The sequence below is a fragment of the Camelus dromedarius genome, chromosome 11 (genome assembly GCF_036321535.1).
Source record: "Camelus dromedarius isolate mCamDro1 chromosome 11, mCamDro1.pat, whole genome shotgun sequence".
Classification (NCBI taxonomy): domain Eukaryota; kingdom Metazoa; phylum Chordata; class Mammalia; order Artiodactyla; family Camelidae; genus Camelus; species Camelus dromedarius.
Window position 1 is genome coordinate 29,259,820 of NC_087446.1, and position 23,404 is coordinate 29,283,223.

Below are 23,404 nucleotides of genomic sequence, written 5' to 3' on the forward strand. Positions count from 1 at the left end.
CTCACAGATGAGGTCCGACCTTCGTTTCCACAAACCAAAAGCTAAAATACTTTATTCATTTTTCTTTCTTCCTAAAGTGAAATAATTCATTTCTAGACAGCCTTGGCAGGAGTTCAGGCTATTTTACGCTGGCTCCATGCTGGCAAAATAGAGAAATGCCCTTGATACTGCATTTTGGGCTTGGTGCTGAACGTGACGATGGTGTAAAGGGAGAAAGTGGAGTCATTTTTCAAAGTTCTAAGTAAGTGATGTTCTAATATGACTAATATGAGAGGATTAAAGACTAATGAAGAGGTTATCACAAGGCCAACATCTATAAATTAGACCTTTTCCCCCCACTAAAGCAGCTGTTCTCAAATTTTTAACACATCAAAGAATCGTGGGGAGAGCTTATTAAAACATAGACAGTGGGCCCCACCCTCAGAGTTTCTGATTCAGGAGTAGGGGTGGGGCAAGAACTTGCCTTTCAAACAAGTTCTCAAATGATGCTGATGCTTGATTCAGGGACTCCACTTTTACAACCACTGACCTAAGGAAACCTTCACAGTAAGTATCTGTAATGATTCTAAGCAATGAAAACTTCAGTAAATTAGACTGAATTAGAATTCACCCAAATTTGTTTTTATAAAGGATACAGAAATATTTTTTAAGACAGCATACATTCTTGGGAATGTATGTGATATCGCTACCTAGACACCAAATAAAGGTTCTCTGGGGTACTGTCTAATGAAAATGTTGGCAGATACAAATGCCTTTCCATTTGCATTTTAATTGTTTGAAAATTAATGTGTTCCCAAGCACAATGATCATTTCCTTTATTATTCAGTGATTATCAAAACACTCCAGTAAGTATACAGAGTCACAAAAACTGTTTCAGGCTATGAGCAAAGTAAGCTTTAAAGAACGATTTCTCACAACTTTAGACAACATGAACAGAAAAGAAACCTAGAACTGTCTCGCTGAACTATTAATGATGATCTCTGAGTACCTGAAGGGGAAGTAAAACGCCACAATTGCATCATTTCTGAATTGGATCAGCCTTTGTTCAGTACAAACAAATCACCTGCCTTTTTTCTTAGGTGGTCTTAGATTCAGAACATGCTTCCCCTTAGGGTTTTTCATAAACAAACAACTAGAAAAGTCTCTAAGGAAGGGAGAGGGCAGTTCCTAATTTCAGCTCACATCAAGTAGGCATGCCTGCTGCACTCGGCCAGGAGGGTCCATTGTTCCAAGTGTGGAAACTGTTCTTCTGAGTCCTCACCCGGCAGCTGGTTGTGTGGTTCCACTGACTCCCTTGTCTGGACCCACCTGGACAATGTCACGTCCAGGGGCAGACCACCCCACAGGCATAAGAGGAGATGTTCAGCTGCTGTCTGAGTTTCCCTCTTACACTTCTCATTTGTTCAGATCTTGCTGCTACCAGCTTCTCTTGGTCCTGCCTTGCTGTTCTCACCAGGTCTAAGTAGAATGGATGAATCATTAATCTGTGTGGTTTAATTTCGAGTACACTGAGACTGTGTTACCCCAACAGTGTGGGTGGTGGTTGCTGGCTTCTTAAAGCTTAGGTCAAAACCTGGTGAACTGACTTTATAATGATCACTTATTGATTTAGCCTTTTAGGGAATGTAAAAGAAAAGAGTTAGCCTGAACTTTTCTGTTAACTTGTGGCTTCTAACCAGCTCCATGGGAATAATCACTTAGGGAGGGCCTCCAAGAAGGCACAGCCATTATCTCTGCAAGAAGCTTCTGAGGGAGGTACTTTAATATCCTTTCATATATGTGGCCTGAAGCATGACAGAGGGGGACGGCTTGTCCTGTCCAAGGTCACAGAGGCGGTAAGACAGAGAAAGCAAGCAGACCATTTACTCTAGAGCCCGGGCTCCCCTTCTCTGCAGACGGCCTCCCAAAGCTCTGCTGTAGTTAAAGCTTCTCTAGTTCTGCGGTAAGTTGTGTCAGCAGTTACTACTGCCTCAGTTCCAATATTTGAGACACTGGGCAGTAAATAATACTTAATGATCCTTAAGTCCTACTGGGTATAACAACTGTCTACTGGCTGCCACACCCTATGTCAGGATGACTAGAAAGGAAATCTGAGGCAGTGTCTTAACCCTTCTAAGGAGAAGAAAGAAGGCACAAGAACAGAGGTGAAACCAAAGGACTAGGTATTCTGGCAGAACTATTATGCAAGTATCTATGTAAATATACTGAACTCCTTTAACCATGTTGCTGCCTAGAACTTGAACAAAGCTATGAAGGAGAAAATAATAAAATCCCCTGGGTGTGTATGTGTGTGAAGTACCTGTAACTCTATTCCTCAGCTCAGCCATCTGTTTGTCGGGAGAATGAAGAACTTGCCCTCCAGTAAAGGACCTGAAAAGAGACCTAATATAACTGTTTTCATCAATGGTCAGAATGGGCCTTTTCATTCTTCTCCCATGAAGCTAGCAGCAGCCAGAAATTATCAGTTATCAATTTATCAATCTAAAATCAAAAGCAGTTCAAACCCATTTTAACTAAAATCTAAGTTTCCTATTACTCTCTCCTTTCTTTCCTAAAGTAAGGGTACCTCATGCATTTTTTGTTCTACATGTGAAGTTCTATAACTCTTGAGTACTCAGATTAAAATATTAAAGTAAACCCAGTGTTAAGAATTGCAGATTTCTTTTAGAGTCGAACCGACTTTAGTTGGTATCTAAGTAGTTCCTTGAACAACTCTCCAATCTAAAACCCAGTACCTGTTAGTTTCATTTGGCTGTAAACCAGATGAGAGCCAGGGAGTAAATATAAAAGAACACCAAGTTTCCAAAATCAATGTCACAGCATTGTTATGGCAATGTCATGACACAAGGCTCCTCCCTCTTAATGACAAGAGTAAATCTCAGAACCTATTAATTCTCCTAACACAAGGTTATTGGATTACTACACCTGAAACAGATTAGAAAAAACAAATTAAAGGAAAGAAAGTGGCTGCCATAGGCAAGTACAAAACTGTGATGAGAAGTAATGAATCAAAACTAGGGAGTACATCAGTGTGAGGCCATTTTGTGTGGGGTGCATAAATCATATAAGAAAAAAACCTGTAACAATTATTGTATTCTCCATAGAAGCACAGTAAACATAGTCATAATATTGTATTTCAGCTAGTCTTAGGAGTGACAATCCACATAGGAGAACAGTCATCAATAAAATCTACTGGTGTTCAATTTTCTCTATTATCAAGTTGAGGATGTAAATAATACACAAAAGAAAAAGTTCTGCTAAAAAGTGTTATCAGTGCAATTTAAATTATACAGCAGTAAAAAAGTAAATTATTAGCTATCCTTAAAATCTGGCTGTCCAAATGTGTCCACTCCCAAAGGGTTCCAAACTGCAGTAAAATTATAGACTTGCTGAAGTTATTATTGGAAATCCCAGAATATGTGGTCAACTACTGATATTCCATCCACCAACAAGCCATGCACAGTCTGAAACCACCTCCCATGTTTCATGGCACAGGAAGATGGCTGAATTATCTGCTCTGCAGTCCCACACCAGGTCTGCAAATAATCAGTTGACTGTTATGCAATAGTTGATAGGATGGATAAGGATTGATACTTTCCCACATCCCACTACTTTCTTCACATGGGAAACGACAAAATAACGGAATAGAAGTGAGTCATTCCCATGTCACCATGAATCAAGTTGGCAAATGGTAGACTCAGCTTTGCTTCAACATAAGAAGAGCTTAATTGGGAGGTAATTCTTCATTAGCGAATCAGAAAACACCTGTAATCATGAGAGGCGGGGTATCTGGGTGGCATCTGGGTTTTTTCTTTTCAAACTTTCAAGTTACTTTTCTAGAACATGGGATGGATAAAATGTAGAATGTCTTTTGCCAAATACTCTGCATTATTATGGTTGAAATCATGTCTCATTCTGAGGGAAGGGGCCTTGTTTTTCTTGTTCTTATATCCTTACATCCCTGGAATATGCCAAAGAGAGAGAGAAAAGAAACAAAGACAGAAAGAAAAATTGAATGTATATTTGATTCTCTCAAAATGGAATAATCAAAAGGCTTTGTGGCTTCCAATAAGTCTCTTAAGTCACCAACATTTTTTAAAGCTTTTTTGTTTGAACCTAGAAGGGATATTAACAGTAAACAAATTTCAACAGGTAAACAATTTAGATGAAAAGGCTGGCCTCATTTATGTTAATTATCTACAACACGTAACAGATACTAATGTTCACTAGGTATTCCCTATCTCTTGATGAATCACAAGTTTTTATGTGAGATTTCAAACACCTTTTTTTTTTCTCACCTCCACCTCCTTGTTGACAACAGATTCTGCTCTTCCTCACTAAAGATGCAGCAACTTGCTTGTAATTACCCTCTGGAAAAGGACGAGGACACACCGGAGGATAAGAGGCACCTGAAGGCCAAAAGGGAACCACCCCAGGGCGCTCCGGAGAACAGCAGCAATGCGGGAGTTCCCTGGAAGCTTCCAGCAGCCGGACCTCTCAGCCGCGTGGAGATCACGGAGCCGCCCGTCCCAAGGGTGCAGCCCCGAGGCTGCGGGACCTCTCCTCGGCACCCCCTGGAAAGCCTGTCGAAGAAGCACTGTGAGAACCGGGGAATCGTCTCCACTTTAATCGGCAAGCTCCAGGCCGAGTTTCCACCTCGCCCACTTTGAGGAGGTTAAGCAGCAACAGCTGTGGGGCTGCGCGCTAGGCTGCGCACAAGGCTGCGCACGGGACTGCGTCAGGCACTGCGCACGCGCCGCCTCAGCGAGCCGCCTTGGAGATTCCGAGTTGGGGAAGCCGGAAGGAGCCAGCTTACTCCCCTTGTTAACTTTCCAGCAGGCCGTTTGGAACCCCAGAGGTGTATGCGCACCCGCTATTGCCCTTGAGACCGCGCTTAAGATTGCCTCCGGACCCTGAAAGGGCCCTCAACGCAACTGACTCGTTTGAGCGACAAATGTGGCCTAGGGATGAGGGTGCCCTTTCCGCGCTTCAGCCTCTCTCCGCGTTCTTAGGCCTCCTTTTCCAGGAGAGGACGCCCCCGCAGCACCCAGCGGCGCCCCACGGGCCCCTTGGACCTCAGGTACCAGCTCTTAGCCTCCTGCCTCTCCTATGGGCGCAAAGCACAGTAGTCTCCAGGTTGCGATATTGCCCAGAGGGCAGGGTGGGGGTGAGGGGCTGTGATGAGAGCGCAGCAAGTCACAGCCCAGGGGACACACAGTCTAGGACAGGTGGCCGTCAAGTAAGAGGGGTGCAGTAGTCTAGGGTAGAAGAATGGAGGGCGAGCTCACTTTCTTCTATATTCTTGAAGGCACTTTAAGAACGGACCTAGGCTAGGGACGCTGTCAGGCGTTGGATAGTAAAGATGGCCGTCTTGCAAATCCAGGCCATTTGAGGAAAACCTGGTGTGGCTGGTTTAGAAGGGCAGAAAGAGCAAATTATTCAGGTTTCTAATCTTCTCACCCTCTCCTCCGTAAAGAAAAATCCAAAACATTTTAGCTAGGGAAGTTAACGGCCTCTGCTTTAAAGATGTCTGCTTTGGAATTTGGGGTGGGTTTGAGCAAAACTAAAACATATATTTTTTAAAATTTATTTCAGAGAGAAGAATTGCATCAATCCAGGTATGTCTTCATTTTCTCCGGGACAATGAAGTCTGTTAACTGTTTACATCTTTACTTTTGTTCTGACACAGCGAACCTGATGGTGTATTAATCAAAGGGCACTTTGTTTTACAGCCCCCAAGTCACTCTTCATATTTATGGGTGAGAAAGCCTTAATTTCAAGAGTCTCCTTTATGAGCCCAGCATCGTGGTGTGTCTTTTGGGGGCAAGATATGACAGCCACAGGTGACCGTGGTTTTCATTTTGAATTGTCAATGATTTAACCCTGTGGCTTAATGAACTTCTACCTAGTAATAGGTTTTGTCAGGTAGGGAAAATGTAAAGGCCAGAAACGTTCAATAGCTTTTCAAAGAGAAATTCAGAAGACAAGGATAACAGGAACAAAATGTGCTGTTTAAATCTAGGACGACCTTTAAAATGCCTGTTATGACAGACTGTACCTTTATCTAAAATGTAAGTGGATTGTGTCACTTCAGAAACCAGCTCTGAACTTTTAGCGTCGTCCCCCGGCTGTGGCAGTGGATAAAGAGCTTCTGTGGCAGCAAGGGAAAGATTCGTGCCTGGTTTCATCCACCCACTTTGTGGGATTGGTGGGAAAACCCACATTTCATTTGGGAAGTCATGGAGGAATCCTCAGGCAATTAGCCGTTGTTTTATTACTGGACCTCAGTCCTCAAGCAAGAGTTTGCTGTTCATAGTAGGAATGATGAGATTCATCTATGCAGTTTTTGTGGTTTCTAACCCTAGTTGACCTAAATATCAACTAAGGTAGAGGATATTTACAAAGCCATAGGCAAATGCAAAATATTGTCCTAAAACAGCAACCTGGTATGGTTTCTTATAAATCTGTGTGTCCATTGGGGTCAGTTGATCTAGACTGGGTTCAGCTGGGTAGATCCACTTCACATGTCCCTCATCCTTTTCATGCTACCAAAGAGCTACCCTGGGCTTGTTGTTCTTATGGTGAAGAGAGAGGTTCAGGAGGCTAAATGGAAACATACAAGGCATTTTGGACCCTGGACTCTGTACCTTGTCTGATTCTACTGACCAAAGCAAGTCACATGGCTGAAGTCAGGGGCAGGAAATTGTCACCAGCAGTGAGAGAGCACTTAAGTGTTACATGGCAAGGGGTGGGGAACAAGGGCTGCTGAAGAATGGGGCCATTAATGCAAATCTTCCACAGGTGCAAACCAGAATAAAGCTCTAAAGTGACACCTGATTCAGATGTTTCAGAGAAAGTGAAAAAGTAGTGTCAGAGAAAGGTGATATTGATTAGAGTCATCATGCAGAGTCTAGAAATTTGTTCCTTACCCTAACAGCAGAGTGAAACCATTGAATGGATATGATCAGACAGTTACAGGGTAGACATGAGATTTAGATGAGAGTGGACACCAGCAGAACAATTAGAATATTTAGATGTGAGAGGTTGGTAGGTTAAGCTCTGATGAAGGTAGTGGAGTTAGAAGTATCTCAGTTCAAGAGATATTTAGGAGATAGAATTACCTAGACTTTGTGAATAGTAGACCCCAAGGGGTGAGGGGAAGAAAGTTTCAAGAATGACTTCCAAGCTTCTGGCTTGCACTCCTGGGTGGCAAATGGTTCCATTCACTGATCTGGGTAACCTTGGGGGGAAAAGGGGATATAGGTGGGTGGGGTATAAGTTTGAACATGTTGAATTTGAAGATGTATGGAACATCTGAGTGGCAGTTTTGAGTAGATAGTTGACTAGAGTAGGCATCAGGGATGGAGGTATATATCTGAGAGTCAATCAAGGAATGCTTCCTAGAGCAGATAAAGTCTGTGTCCAGCTCTGAGTATAAGATAGAGTTAGCAGACATACAGGTTAAGTGATGGGATACACCAAGCCATTTGTAAAAGTTGACATGCAGGTAATACTTACTGACCTGCAGAATCTTTGTGAGGCAATAACAGAAATAGTCTTTGAAAATTCAAAGGAAAAACTTAGTCACAGGGCTTGAAGCCTTAAAAAGCTCTGTGGGGCTCAATGTGTCACAGTCATATATTACAAAATAGTGGAAGGTTATAGAAAATCACAACAGGGAGTCAGAGGGGAGGTAATTTGGATATCTTGGTATATAGTGATGACCCAGAATTATTCAATATTGTTCTTCCAGGACTTAGTACAATATTTGGCATGTAATAGGCAATGTTTGTGGAATGAATAAATGAAAGACTAAGTAACTATAAACTGTGAATTAATGTGTTAAATAAACATTCATGCATTACTACTAAAAAGTAATTTTACATTAGCCACAGACCACTCAGTCTACACCTTTTTTAATCAAAAAAGTCACCTTAAGCATGAATTTTTGGTAAATAGCTAACTTCTATGGTGCAAACACCTTCTGTCTGCCTGTCTTTTGCTCCCACTCTTCCTGTCACTTCAATCTTTTCAGCAGACATTTGTTCAAAGGCCTACTTCCTTCAGATGGCTACTTCCCTGGCTGTGTGGTCAGATAATGTAGAGAAAAGGACTGTGCATGAGGCCCAGCTGTCCATTGAGAAGCTGGGGGCCTCACCTCAAAAAACTTACTTAAACTTTGTTTAAAACTTACTTAAACTTACTTAACTTTAATATGCCTATCAAATGGTATAAACCAGGGGCTAGCAAACTATGTCCTATAACCCAAATCCAGCCCACCTGTTTTTGTAAATAAAGTTATATTGAAACACAGTCACATCTATTCATTTAAATACTGTCCGTGGCTACTTTTACACTGCAACCACAGAATTGAGTAGCCACTACAGAGACCATATGGCTCACAAAGCCTAAAATATTTACTATCTGGCACTTTATAGAAAAGGTTTGCTGACGCTCTTATTTTCAATTAAGAAATGCTTGCCTCTGTGGCTGTCAGTCAATCACAACAACCTTTTTTTCCCTTGTAGAATAGATATAAACCCTTTTGCAAGGTTATTGTTTTTTTATTAGTGTTTTTAACACATTGCCTGCCAGTTAGGCAGGCTCATGTGAGAAGGGCCTAATCTACCCTCAGTTAGGCAATCAGCTCAGTGTTAAGACTTTGATTCCAGGTTTTTCTTTGCTGTCATTTCCTCTCTCTATATATATGATATTCTAGTGAATTCACACTGACTCCTAACCTTTTTATCCTATCGCCAAAATATACCTCTTAGGGGGGAAGAAAACTTTACAGTTCATTCTTACTAAAGTGTGAAGGACTTCAGGCTTAAGGGATTTTCACACTCATCTTTCCAAGTAGAGCAGTGTATTTATCCCTTTTGGATTTCCTTACACTTCGCAAGTGCCTCCATCATAGTATCTAAAACACTGTATTATATTTCTTTCACATTCATCTCCGTTCAGAAACAAGACCTTCCTGAGGGCAGAGACCACTTCTTTACCTTTAACCTCACACCAGTTACCCAGCTAGATAGAGTCTATCTCCAAAAATATTTATTGAAGGAAAGGATGGATGGAAGAAGGAAGACAGGCAGGCTGGCAGGCTGCTTGGCTTACAGTGTTACTAATCTATCCCCAATGTATTTGAATTTTGACAGGACATGACTTGAAGCCAAGCAATGCAGCCGTGATAGTGGAATTTTAAACATCGGGAAGCAGGTGGGGGAGATTTTATGTGTAGGGACACCTTCCTGTGTATAAGTGGACCTGCTCAGTTCAAACCTTTGTTGTTCAAGGGTCAACTGTAGTACCTGTCTAATAGTCTTTTGATACAATCAGTAGAATAACTCAACTTTTTTAAAGAAACTACTCATTCATTTAGCACTTCCTGTATGCAAATTATTGACTTATTCTTTCTAAAGTATTCTGACTCCAGAGTGAAATAATCAATCACAGGAAGCTCATCTGAACATTAGAGTCAGTATCACATTATATCCTCCCTAGACTTTTACTTAAAACCTGTTATGTGGCTGTATGTCTGTAAACTCGAGATGATGGCAGAGAGGTAGAAGACACTGCCCCAGTTGTCAAGAAGTTTAAAAGCTTGTTAGAAAGATATTAACTCGAGATTAATAGATGGCAATTTGGGTTTTTTGTTTGCTTTTTAAAAAGTTTCAGCCCTCCATAGCATCATATTTTATTGTATTGATTTCTTTTTTCCCCAATTTTATTGAGATATAATTGACAGAGAATATTGTGTAAAGTATATAATGTAATGATCTGAAATATGTACATAGTGCAAAATGATTACCACAGTAGGTTTAGTTAACATCTATTACCATATGTACACCTTTTTTTCCCCCTGTGATGAGATAGATGAATATTGTTGATTAGTCAGAAGGGTAGACTGCAGTGTCAGGGAAGCCTTCTTGGGCAACATTCAAAGCAGGGGACAGGATTAGACTGTACCGTATCCAAACTGTAGTACCTTCATTAAGATTTTTACTCCATTAAGGCACATATATCACTATATGGCAGTTACTACTCCCCATATTGTCTAGTATTTTTTATTATTTTCCCTTAAAATTTGCACCTGGGAATTGGAGGCCAGTACTTAGTTTAAGCCCACTGTACAGAAGGAATCCTTTTAAAAATATACAAATAATGTGTTTGTCATATTGCTAAAGTAGCATTTTTTTGTTTTTAAAATTGGATGTGCATTGTTGTGAATTTTTTTATTGAAATAGTTTTAAATGTGTCAATTTCTGGTGTATAGCATAATAGTTCAGTCATAAATTATACATAAATATATTTGCTTTCATATTCTTTTTCATTATAGGTTACTACAAGATACTGAATACAGTTCTCTGTGCTATATGGTATAAACTTGTTGTTCATCTATTTTACATATCATAGTTAGTATCTGCAAATCTTGAACTCCCAATTTATCCCTTCCCTTCCCCCTTCCCACACTGGTAACCATAAGTTTGTTCTCTATGTCTGAGTGTATTTCTGTTTTGTAAATAAGTTCATTTGTCTTTTTCTTAGCTTCCACATATAAGTGATATCATATAGTATTCTTCTTTCTCTTTCTGGCTTACTTCACTTAGAATGATGATCTCCAGGTCCATCCATGTTTCTGCAAATGGCATTTTTCTTTTTTATGGCTAAGTAGTATTCCATTGTATAAATATACCATATCTTCTTTATCCAGTCATCTGTTGATGAACATTTAGGTTGTTTCTATGTCTTGGCTATTGTATATAGTGCTGCTATGAACATTGGGGTGCATTATCTTTTTGAATTAGAGTTTCCTCTGGATATATACCAAGGAATGGGATTGCTGGATTATATGGTACGTCTCCTTTGGTTTTTTGAGGAATCGCTACTGTTTTCTGTAACAGCTGCACCAAACTACATTCCCACTAACAGTATAGGAGGGTTCCCTTTTCTCCACAGCCTCTCTAGCATTTATTGTTTGTGGACTTTTGAATGACGGCCATTCTGCCTGGTGTGAGGTAATACCTCACTGTAATTTTCATTTGCATTTCTCTGATAATTAGCAATATTGAGCATTTTTTCATATGCCTATTGGCCATTTGTATGTCTTCATTGGAGAATTGCTTGTTAGGGTCTTCTGCCCATTTTTGGATTGGGTGGTTTGTTTTTTTCTTATTAAGTTGTATGAGCTGTTTAATTAAGCTGGAATTAAGCCCTTGTTGGTCTTCTGCAAATATTTTCTCCCATTCCGTAGGTTGTCTTTTTGTTTAGCTTATGGTTTCCTTTGCTGTGCAAAAGCTTATAACTTTAATTAGGTCCCATTTGTTTATTTTTGCTTTTATTTCTATTGCCTGGGTAGATTAGGAGAACATTGCTAAAATTTATGTTGGGTAATGTTTTGCCTATGTTTTCTTCTAAGAGGTTTATAGTGTCTTGTCTTATGTTTAAGCCTTTAAGCCATTCTGAGTTTATTTTTGTGTAAGATGTGAGGGAGTTTTCTAACTTCATTGATTTACATGCAGCTGTCCAATTTTCCCAGCACCACTTGCTGAAGAGACTGTCTTTACTCCATTGTGTATTCTTGCCTCCTTTGTCAAAGATTAATTGACCAAAAGTCTGTAGGTTTATTTCTGGGCTCTGTGTTCTGTTCCATTGATCCATATGTCTGTTTTTGTACCAATACCATGCTATTTTGATTACTGTAGCTGTGTACTATTGTCTGAAGTCTGGGAGGTTTATTCCCCCAGTTTCATTCTTTTTCTTCAGTATTGCTTTGGCAATTCTGGGTCTTTTGTGATTCCGTATAAAATATTAGGATTATTTGTTTTAGTTCTGTGAAAAATGTCCTGGGTAATTTGATAGGAATCGCATTAAATCTATAGACTGATTTGAGTAGTATGGCCATTTTAACAGTATATATTCTTCCAATCCAAGAACATGGGATATCCTTCCATTTCTTTAAGTCATCTTTAATTTTCTTAGTGTTTTGTAGTTCTCCACGTATGTCTTTCACTTCCTTGGTCAGATTTATTTCTGAGTATTTTATTTTTGGAGATACGATTTTAAAAGAGGCTGTTTCTTTCCTTTTCTGATATTTCATTGTAAATGTAAAGAAATGCAACAGATTTCTGTATGTTAATCTTGTATCCTTCTACCTTGCCAAATTCTTTTATCAGCTCTAGTAGCTTTTGTGTGGAGCCTTTAGGGTTTTCTATATATAGTATCATATTATCTGCATATAGTGACAGTTTTACCTCTTCTGTTCCAATTTGGATCCCTTTTATTTCTTTTTCTTGTCTAATTGTTGTGGCTAGGACTTCCAGTACTATATTGAATAGAAGTGATGAGAGAGGACATTCTTGTCTTGTTCTGGATTTTAGTGGGAAGGCTTTCAACTTTTCACCATTGAGTATTGCTGGCTGTAAGTTTGTCATAAATAGCTTTTATTATGTTGAGGTATGTTCCCTCTAAACCCACTTTGGTTAGAGTTTTTTATCATAAATCAGTGTTGAATTTTATCAAATGCTTTTTCTGCATCTACTGAGATGATCACATGATTTTGGTCTTTTCTCTTGTTTTGGTGTACCACGTTGGTTGATTTGCATGTGTTGAACCATCCTTGTTTACCTGGGATGAACCCAATTTAATCATGGTGTGTATTTTTAATGTGTTGTTGGATTCTGTTTGCTAATATTTTGTTAACAATTTTTGCATCTATGTTCATCAATGATATTGGTCTATAGTTTTCTTTTTTGGTAGTGTCTTTGTCTGGTTTTGGTATCAGGGTGATGGTGGCTTCATAGAATGAGTTTGGGAGTGTTCCCTTAAAGGAGGAGCTTTAATTATTCATCTTGAAACATCTCTGCCAAAATAAAGGTCATCAGATAATTACTGCCCTACCCACTGGCCACTGGTTGGGAAAATAAGAGCAATGCACCTGAACCCTCAGTTCACAGATCATGAGGGATAGAAAGCGTCTCACTCACAGTTGTTTTCTACATAAGGAAACTGAGGCTAAGGGAAGCGACCTGTCAGAGTCACATGTGATGAAGGTCAAAGTTGGGAATTGCAGTCCTAAGTCAAGTGTTCTTGCCACTCAATTGTATTGCCCCCTTCATTTCATCTCCTGTGACTGCTGTAATAAATTACCACTAACTAGGTGGCTTAAAACAACAAATTTATACTCTGAAAATTTTGGGAGCTGGAAATCCAAAATCAGGGTGCTGGCAGAGGCACGTTTCCTCTGAATGCTCTAGGGGAGGACCTTTCCTTGCTTTTTCGCGCAGGTGTTCCTTGACTGTGGACTCATCACTTTAGTTTCTCCCTCCTTCTTCACATGACCTTCCCTCCTCTCTGTCTCTTCTTTAGATGTTTCTTATAAGTACATATGTCATGGAATGTGAAGCCCACTCGGCTAATCCAGAATAATCTCAGGATTTTTTATTTAAAGGCTTCTTTTACAAATAAGATCACATTCACAAACTCCAGGGGTGAAGACATGGACATGTATCGGGGGGGGGTGTTCCATTCAGCCCACTATACCCTCTCTTTTATCGAAAGTAGTAACCCCATTTTATCAATATTTAAAAACCCACTTAGTGCTTTAAAATAGTTTGTAGTAACTCTTTCTCTCCTTTTATTAAGTCTTTTTGGAGCCAGACTTGGGTATTTGAATTGAATTCTGGCTCTGTTGTTCACTAATAATGAGGCCTTAGGTGAGTTCTTACCTATCCCTGTAAGCTTCAGTTTCCTCTGCTCTATAATAAGAACAGTCATTTCCACTTCATAGGGTACTTGTGAAAAATCAATATGATAATGCATGTAAAACCCCTAACAGAAGGTCTAGGAAGAGTTGGTGCTAAGGAAGTGCCAGCTGACTTTATTTAGAATAATACTCACCTCAACCCATCTATTCTTTTCAGAATGTATGCATTTAAGGTCCACTGGGGTATTCATTTCTGCCAGCCAGAAACTTTTCTGGCACCAGCATGTGAGTGCAGGCTCATTGCTGAGTGTGACACATAGGTGTGCAGCCTCCTCAGCCTTGGGGGAGAATTCTCTGGATTCTCTACATCATTGTCATCCCAGCACACACCATGGACCTTGGGATCTTCAGCAGAAGACAGAATAAGGAGAAATTCTGATACCAGAAAGGAGACGAGATTATTCCAGCAACAACCACGGGACTAGTCCCTTCAAATATCACCTGCCTAGGGCATCGCAACTCAGGGTTAGTGGAAGAGTGGTTGTGTTTGGGTTTGGGAGGGAAGGGAAGTGGTTGGCAACCCCAAGAGGGCTGCAGAATCTGGATCAGGCACCCAATTAGTTATACAGCCTCCTGGGTCCAGACTTTTGTCCTGAAACAAAGAACCAGAATAGCTGAGCCTTGATCAAAAACAAAAACAAAACAAAACAAAAAATGCATTTCTCATGGATGTTTGTTTAGTGTGCTTTTCTAAGTCAAGGGCAGCAAGAAGCTGTACTGTACTTACACAGAGACAGCGGCCTGCCAGCCACACCCGAAACATTTTGTGGTTATTATTAGTTCATTCCCTGGTTTAATCTCCCTCTGAGGAAATTAGGTACCAAAAAATTCTCTTCCCCACCCGTTTCACACAGGATTCCATGACCTCATGCACACACCATTTGGCTTCAGGAAGGGAGATAAAAAGTGTGAATTTTTTACAGTGATTACTTCCAATGGTTTATTAGTCTGGAACTGGACCTAGTGACCCCATGTGCATGCCATGTTTTATAAGAAGCAGTCCAATTTAGAATAGCAAAAATAAGATACTGTTGACGGGAGGGGTGGGGGGAAGCCCAGCCTTAAAGTTGGGAATTCTGTTTTATTCGGCAGATTTTCTAGGAACTTCAAGCCCAGGAGTCTGCCTCTTAGGTAGCTCTAAGGGACTGCTCTGAAGAGGTAAGGAGGAGCCAGGAAGTATGTGCGACTTTTTTTTGCAACAAAGACCAGGTAGTTGAAACATCAAAAGGTTACTGTTAATTAAAGAAAACCAGATATCTCAAGTTAAGGAATTTAGTGCTTTTCTATGTATGGGAAGATGCAAAGTGTGGGCTTCTTAAATCATTCCTTTGATGTGCACTTCAGCTATGAAGGGCCAGTATCCTGTTCTTTCCCATCCTGAGTACCCTCTGGGTACACTTTCAGGGGCAGCTGTAGTGGCTTGATGACTGCAACATCTTTTGTTTACTGATACAGCAGGCAGCATTTTTCATTCACAGTACCAATTTGGAACCACCAACACCCCTCCCCCTGTGAGACCTAAATGCAAAGCCATTCTGAATTCATTGCAACTATTTGCATTAATATAACTAACCCAATGACCTGAGCAACCCTGGCTGACGCAGACATGGGGTCCTTTGCCGAGTGCCCAGAAATCTAGTCTGCTGCCAGGCATAAGTGATGCAGGGGCTGGTTTTCTGCACCAATTCATGTCTCTTCATGTTAATATGTGCAGATATTCTTACTGTTTTCCTAGATCTCCATATGGAATTACAACTGTAGTTCTTGATATTTTTATTAACTCATGCCCTTTTCTGATGAATATAAGAATGTCATCAGAACTTCTGTTATACCCTTCCAGGGGCATGCCCAGCCTTTCCAGAGTGAGCATCATTGAGTTTTGAACACCAAGACAACAAAGATGAGGTCATGACTCAAGCCCTGTGCAAGCCACTTTTCTTCCCTCTGCTCCATATGTGCACAGTGAACTCCAAAACCTGCCCTATGTGTTCCCAAATGGATGCCTTATGTCAGAAGTTAACCTGGACAAGGAAGAAATGAATAGGGGTAACTTAATCACCTTTAATGGCTGGGTTGGGGAGGTTAAGATTTAAATTGTATTTTGTGTATTGTATATGCATCTAGTTATTCATTTATGATCCAGAATAGTTCATAATTTGGGTCAGTTGCCAAATTCATTTGGGAACTGTCTGTATGTCATTCTGTAGGTCAGCATGGTTATTCATTCAACAGACTTACTTGAATACCTATTTTATGTCATGTCCTATACTAGGTGCTTAGATTCTATGATATATAAGACACAGCATTAGCCTTCAATGAAATAATTATAAAGTGAGAGAATTGGATTTCTCTGAGAAAATCAGAAAAGACTTCTGGAGGGAGAACGTTTAAGCTGTAATTTATAGATGAATATGAGTTTGCCAGGCAAAGTGAAGATAGGCAGATGGGAACTAGCCAAGGCATGGAGGCATGAAGTGCAGGGCAAGTTTAAAGAATAGTGAGCAGCTAGTACTGCAGTAGGAGTACACATTCTGCAGAAGGCTGTGTCAGGAAAACGCGTGTGATGACTATGGTGTGTGCAGGTTTGGTTATTGTTCATTTACTCAATAAATATTTATTAAGCCGTTACTAAACACAAGGCTTTAGACCAGGAGGTAGGAGCTTGGGGTAAGGGGGATGGGGAGGAGATAAGATATGAATCTACAAAACTGCTTTATATAGTGAGATACTTCCCAGGAGGGAGGACAGCATCAGAAGGGTATTTTACTCATTCGTGTTCATCAGTAACAATGAATTGAGTACTAAATGAGCACCCACCAACACAAATAATGATAAGACATGTTTCTTGCATGGAAGGAGCTGACAGTCTGGTGGAATAAACAGACACAAATAGAACATGATATTGTGTAATATTCAACAACAGACATAATAGCAATTATTGGCAGCTGACTAAGTTTCAGGCAAGATCTAAGTGCTTTGTGTTGATCATTTGGTCTTCACACAAGAGGTAGATTTGATTATTGTCTACATTTCACATATGACAGTCAGGGCCAGAGAGGTTATTTAACTTGCTCAATCAAGGTCATACAGCTAAGATTAAAATCTAGGCAATTTGACTCTATATTTTTTTTGGTTGATTCACAGTGTTGTGTTTCTGGTGTATAGCAAAGTGATTCCATTTTACATACGTGTGTGTGTGTGTGTGTATACTTTTTCAGATTCTTTTCCATTGTAGTTTATTACAAGGTATTGAATATAGTTCTCTGTGCTGTACAGTAGGACCGTGTTGTTTATATTCAGTAGTTTATGTCTGTTAATCCCAAATTCCTAATTTGTACCCCCTTCCCCTTTGGTAACCATAAATGTTTTCTATGTCTGTGAGTCTGTTTCTGTTTTGTAAATAAGTTCATTTGTATAATTTTTTTAGTTTCCACATTTAAGTGATATCATATGATGTTTGTCTTTCTCTGTCTGATTTACTTCACTTAGTATGATAATCTCTTAAGTCCCATCCATGTTGCTGCAAGTGGCATTTTTTCATTCTTTTTTATGGCTGTGACTCCACACTCTTAACCATCACTCCAGAGGACGATACAAACATGGAAGAGAATCACAGAAGACAGCCTAGAGAAGGCCAGGGAAGACTAATTCTTCCACTCCACCGTTAGTTATGTCCTCTCGGAGGTCCCCAGGGAATATAAAGATAGCTTATAGAATCTTAGGGGGAAACTACCAAACTCATTATACTTACCAGATTGTCTAACATATATAGTTTAAGCTCAAGAGAGTAAACTTTACCCCCAAAGTTTATGTAGTTTCATGTTTCTCATTCAAATTACTGTAATTTTTCCAATCCCCTCTCTCCCTGTGCATACTGAATCTTATTGTATTCTTCCAGGGACTTTATCAAGAGAAGTATAACGTTTCCTGGGAAGTTTCTAATATTTCTTTTCAGGGGACTTGTTGGGGCTCCCAGTAATTTATGTTTTCTACTGCCTTTTGGATAGCACTGTGCAAATTCCTTGCTGGATTTGTATACTGTTAATTCATTATGTATCAGTTCCAATGTCTTGTTTGGAAAATGAAGAAACTAGAATTATATTTCTCATTCAGATTACTGCAACTTTTCCAACTCCCACCTAATTCAGCCCCCTCTGTCCTCATAACCACCATGGACATTGGGTAGGCAAATAACAAAAAAGGGAGAGTTGTAAGATGTAAGTCTAATGATTTTGTTACAAACCTTATTATAAGTAGGTGGTGAAAGATGACATTCTTGGAGAGAAAGTCCAGGACTAGAAGATCTGTGTCAGGTCAGCATTTGTCTACATGTAACAGAACCATACTGGAACAACCTAAGCTAATTAATGATGTTTCTCTTGTAACATAACCAGAGCCCAGGTCAGGACCATGTCAGCATCCTGTCAGGATCCTTTCTTCCCATTCTGCCATTATCTTTGCAAAATTACTGGTATACTTTCAGTTATAAAACCGTAATCATGATAACAAGAAGGGCACAGGGAAAAGGAAAAAGGAAGAAACTAGCCAGCCCTGCCCCTTGGAAAAGTTTTTCCCGGAAGCCACACTCTGCAACTTTTGTTTAAATCCCACTGGCCAGATTTGGGTCACATAGTCTCCGCTAGCTGCAAGGGAATCAGGGCTGGTCAGTGCATTCACTCAGCACATGGAACCCCAACAAAGCAAGGTTTTGATAGTAAGAAAAATAGAGAACATGCTCATTGTCTGGGCTGCTAGCAGTGTCTGCAACATTACCCTAAAATTCTCCAATGAAAGAGAAGAACAGAGAAAAGCCAGTCAAAACAGATTTTAAAACCCTAAGGAATGCAGCTAATTGAATAAATCTGAGCCAGATTTCATGTAGGCAGTTCCTTTTTGAGTTACTTAGATAATTCATGGCCTGGAATAAATAAAAGACAGGTTTGGAGAGGGTAGAGATAGGGCAAAGCATTCCCAGCTAAGGCATTGAAGTGTGAAACATTTTGTGTAGGGAATTGCAATCCATTCCCTGTTTCCAAAGAATAAATTGTAAAGAATATCAGGAAGGTAACTGGGTCAGATCATGGAAGGCTTGTGTGGATGCTTTTAAAATGTGTTTATCTCAAGCCAGGAGGGGCTAGGTTAGACTTATATTTTGGATAACTGACGTTTAGTGATAGAATCAAAAAGGTAAAACAGAAGGTGAAGAGAACAGTGAAAAGGCAACTGTAATACAGGTGGAGGATGCTGATCTAGTGGGGCTGCATAGCTTTGCACAAATAGGAAGAAATATTTCTTTGAGCATCAGGAAGACTTCTTAGAGAAAGCCTTTTATGACAAAGTTAACTTTCTTTTATGCCTCCAGCATTTACCTGCAGAGTCTGAGGCAGCCCTAACTCATATCTTTCATAAGAATTTATTGGACATAGGTTATTCATTAATTAAAACTTCCTAAATAGCTTGTCTTGCTACTCGTAAGTAAAAATTATCTGAAGATGTTTTTAGCAAAAGGCTGAGAATTTGAAATAATCCTTAAAATCTAAAGGTAGGAAAGGCCTGTATCAAGGTGCTTGTATTCTCAAAATCAATTGTTCTGCAACTCTGATGACTATCTAGGGAGCTGGGTACAACTACTAGTACAGAGGCCCATCTTCAGACCCTATTGAATCAAAATCCCAAAGGTGGGACTCGAGGATGAGCAGTATATAAATTCCGAGGGTACTCTAATATACACCAGTCTTTGGTCAACAACAGCATAATAGGCCTGACAGGGCATGACCAGGACCCCAGCATTGGACATTGACAGGAAGAAGGGCATGAGATCCACGAATATTCAGTTATGAGGCAAGAGATGAAAGTGCAGGCAGAAAGGCCATCACTCCTGCAGAAGGTCAGAAGCATGGTGCTTGGCTACAAAGCATGGAGGACTTACATTGTAGGCAGGTAGAAAATGGAAGGAGCAGAGGAAGGTCTGGCGTAGGGAGAAGAGCAGGGCTCCAGGCATGTCCTCTTTGTCAGAGGAGGAAACTGCATGGCAATGACCCAAATCATAATATCCAGAGGGATATGACAGACTGAGACTCAACCTTCAAGGCAATTCCATACTTATGTCTTTTGCTGCATACAAAATTCCTCTGTATATAAGGAAACCTATCTGCTAAGCTACTTGTTAATAGAAGAGTATTTAGGGATTACACTGGTCGATAAGTAAAAGGAATTGAATCTCTCATCCTCAGAACAGACTAAAGGAATATCTGGATTGCTCTGATGGGGAAGCTCTGAAGTCCCTACAATTGGATGATACCATTCCTTACACCTTTTGTTCCTTTAAGATCACTGAGCAAATGCCCAGCTTTGGAGCTACTCCCCACTGTGTCTGATGTCAGCCATTTATTTTGTGAACATTGGACAGACAGGAAATTTCATGAAATGGGGTTAAAGAAAGGAGAAGGTAGATAGGCCTGTTTGCTAAGCTTTTCCAACAACAGTTCACATTTTTCTCTGGGAAAAATGAAAATGCTGACTTTAAATAACCAGCCTCAGATCTCTAGGCATGTGGTGACCATGGCCATGCATCCTGTTCACCCTGAGGCGATGTGCATAATTTGCTAAGACTCTTGTGTTTGAAGGCTTTCTCCTAGCATTCTCCTGAGTCAGAACACATCTGGTATGTTTGTGTTGACACTTCCAGGTGAGCTCTTCTGCTTTGGCTTATTCAAAATTATAAATGGTCAGTAAGGTTCAGAAAGCTGTCAAGTAAACATGTGGGGTGTGGGTCATCACAGCACTCCAGGGAGCCTGGAGCGGCCTCCTAAGAAAGCAGGCATCAGTCAAGCTGCTGGGCAGTCACTTCCAAGTTCCCAGAGGTGGTCTGAGTGATGACCCTGCCTGCTGTAAGCTCTCTCCTTCCGTCTCTTGAACACAGGTTCTACGCGCACAGGAGGAGTTCTGTGGTGCTCAGCTTACCTGGCCTCCAGATGCTCCCCGGGGACTTTCTGGTGTCAGCTGGAGCTGTTGATTACCTGTGCCACCCGCTTCTGCTGCTGAATTCTGGTCCTGTTTATTCTGCATACTTATATTACGTGCCTGCTACAGGATGAATATTATAATAAGCAGAGGGATTTTTAAAATATTTAATGACTAGTAGAACATTGGCACTGACAAGTTAGAACAGATGTCTCACCAGTTAGGACAAGCATCAGCCGTGAATTACTGGAACCAGCTGAATACCACTCTTGGTATTGGACATTCCACTGACAGAGATAGATAAGATACAGACCTTCCCTCAAAAGGTCCTCTTGTCAAATAATTTACCCCAAGTTCGGGACCTGGAACAGTATACCAGTGACAGTCCCTATCTTGGAGCTGAGTGCTCTCTCTGGAATGGTGGACAGTGTCCCTATCATTGCTGTAGTGCTCCTGGCCTTTAGCCTTGCACTGGTGTCTAGCAGCCAGGAAGGTACCATGTGGAAGCAGAGGGCCCAGTGACAGCAGATTATTGTTAGAGCAGATTAGAGAGAGGCGGCCTTGGGGTAAATCTGCATTTTGAACTCCATTGTGAAGAAAAAGAACAATTGTGGTGTTCTGGGCACATTTCCATGATTCTGATGGTAGCCTTTGAGAGCTAAAAGGAGACTTCAAGATTATCATCCATCCTGGTAGTTTTTAAACTGGTTTTATTCTTAGAAGAGCCCTTTTTACAAAAGAATTCTTACTTGGAAATCCAGTCAGTAAAACAGATCCAGGTGGCGTTGTATTGCTTGAAAATGGGGTGTGTCCCAAAGATTAATCTCCAGGGCATCCTCCGAAGCCCATGACTACCTATAGCAACACAGGTGGAAAACCACCAAATTCATTCCTCATTCACATATGTGCCAAGTGAGACCAGAAAGGAGAAGGGACCTACCCGTGGTGCTGGCTCATTTGTGTCAGAGGAATGGGATTTAGACTCCTGACTCCTAGCCCTATGCACTCTCCACCAGCCTGCTTCAACCACCCATTGTACTGGCTGCTGTAATCTGTGTGTGGAAGCCACCAGTGAATAACTGAGCATAACTAACATTTGCATAGCTCTTTACTCTTTATAGAGCCCTTTCCCATATACTGTCTTATATGACACAACAGTTCAAATGACCATCTGTTGTCTTATAGGATACAATCGCCCAAATGTACAAGCCAAGAGGGATTAAGTGATCTACTCAATGACAGGCCCCTAGAAATCAGAGTGTAGCCTGAAGAGGTTAGTACATGTTCTGTGATGCTTTGCAAATGCTCTAAACTGATAAACAACTAAAGTAATACTTCCCAGATACTGTTTTCAGACCAGTAGCTTCAGCATTGCCTGGGGAAATTCTGGGATTCCACTCCAGACCACCGGAAACTCTGGAGTGGGGCCCAGCAATATGTTTTTTTAATAAGCCCCCCAGGTGATTCTGATGCCAGCTGAAGTTTGAGAATCAGCGTGCTAAGGAGCAAGGTCGTGACTGCTGCATGATGGAACTGGTTCTTTGTTAAGTTCTCTACTAAGCACACGTGCCTGGCATCACAGCAGACACCACATGGTAAAAGATGCAGCGTTCTCCACCATATCTCTCCGTGCCCTCTTCTCCGGGAGTTAGAATAGAGTTCTCATGTCCCCAAGTCATGGTATAGCACAGTGCTTCTCAAGTTTTGAAGTGTATCAGTCACCTAGAGATATTGTTGAAATAGAGATTCTGATTCAGTAAAACTTAATTATTTCATATTAGTAAAGATAATAAAAGATTGTGGATTCAATAGAGACGCATTTAGATTTTCTTCTGGATATTTGTGAAGCTTTCCCAAGGCCCTACAATTACCCCCAAATTTAGAAAAGCAGAGAAGAGAAGTTTGCTAAGACCAGAGACCCCAGTTACTGCAGTTCAAGTTGGACATCATAGTGTACCACCAAGCATTTGAAGGCTAAGAGTGGTAAAGCTGATTTGTCTCTAAGGGAGAGTCCACCTAACCCCCTTTCAAAAGATCAGTAATGTGGTTAGAATGAGTGAGAGAATCAGTTGGATTCCAGGGTTCCCATGGGAGAAGTCCCTCGCGAACACCTTTTGTGGTAAGTGCTGAGTAATTGCTTCCACTTGATGGAAGTGTTGTGTGGAGTCCCCTGATGAATTAATAGAGAGATGAACCTTTAAGACATCCATTTTCTGTATTGAGTCATCAGAACATCTCACCTAAACCTACGAGATGATTCCCAGCTTTTTCTGGGTAGCATTACAAACTGATGCAAGTGACATAAAAATTAAGAACCCATAATCTAGTCTGTTTATTTCCTTATCATCGAAAGATTGTGTTACTGAATAATAACTTCTTTCTCAGCTCAAAGCAGCTCCTAAGGATTATGCTGAGGTGGCCAGTAGAGATAATAAGCCCCTGACATAAAGATTGGTGACGTGTGTTGTTCTACATTCAAGCACACTGGGGAATTATCAGGTTGATGCAATCTCTGATTCTCAACTTTGGGCAGACTATTAAAGTTGCATATGCTGAGAGGATGGTTTCTGGTAGAACAGTATGAAAATGAAGTCCTTTCAGACCCAAAGTCCTATGACTCTGTGTTAAAAGAGTTACTCAACATTTTATTGTGTTTTAAAGATTTCCCCGTGAGCA

General features: G+C 40.5%; 1 protein-coding gene across 1 annotated transcript in view; it reads left to right on the top strand.

Moving 5' to 3' along the window:
* The first annotated feature begins 4,343 nt into the window (after window positions 1-4,343).
* The window catches only part of PLEKHG7 (pleckstrin homology and RhoGEF domain containing G7), a 61,295-nt gene continuing 42,234 nt past the window's right edge, over window positions 4,344-23,404 (top strand). The window contains 5 exon segments of the mRNA XM_064491231.1: window positions 4,344-4,548; window positions 4,605-4,674; window positions 4,840-5,080; window positions 5,596-5,618; window positions 20,688-20,815. Coding sequence (XP_064347301.1) covers window positions 4,344-4,548; window positions 4,605-4,674; window positions 4,840-5,080; window positions 5,596-5,618; window positions 20,688-20,815 — 667 coding nt within the window.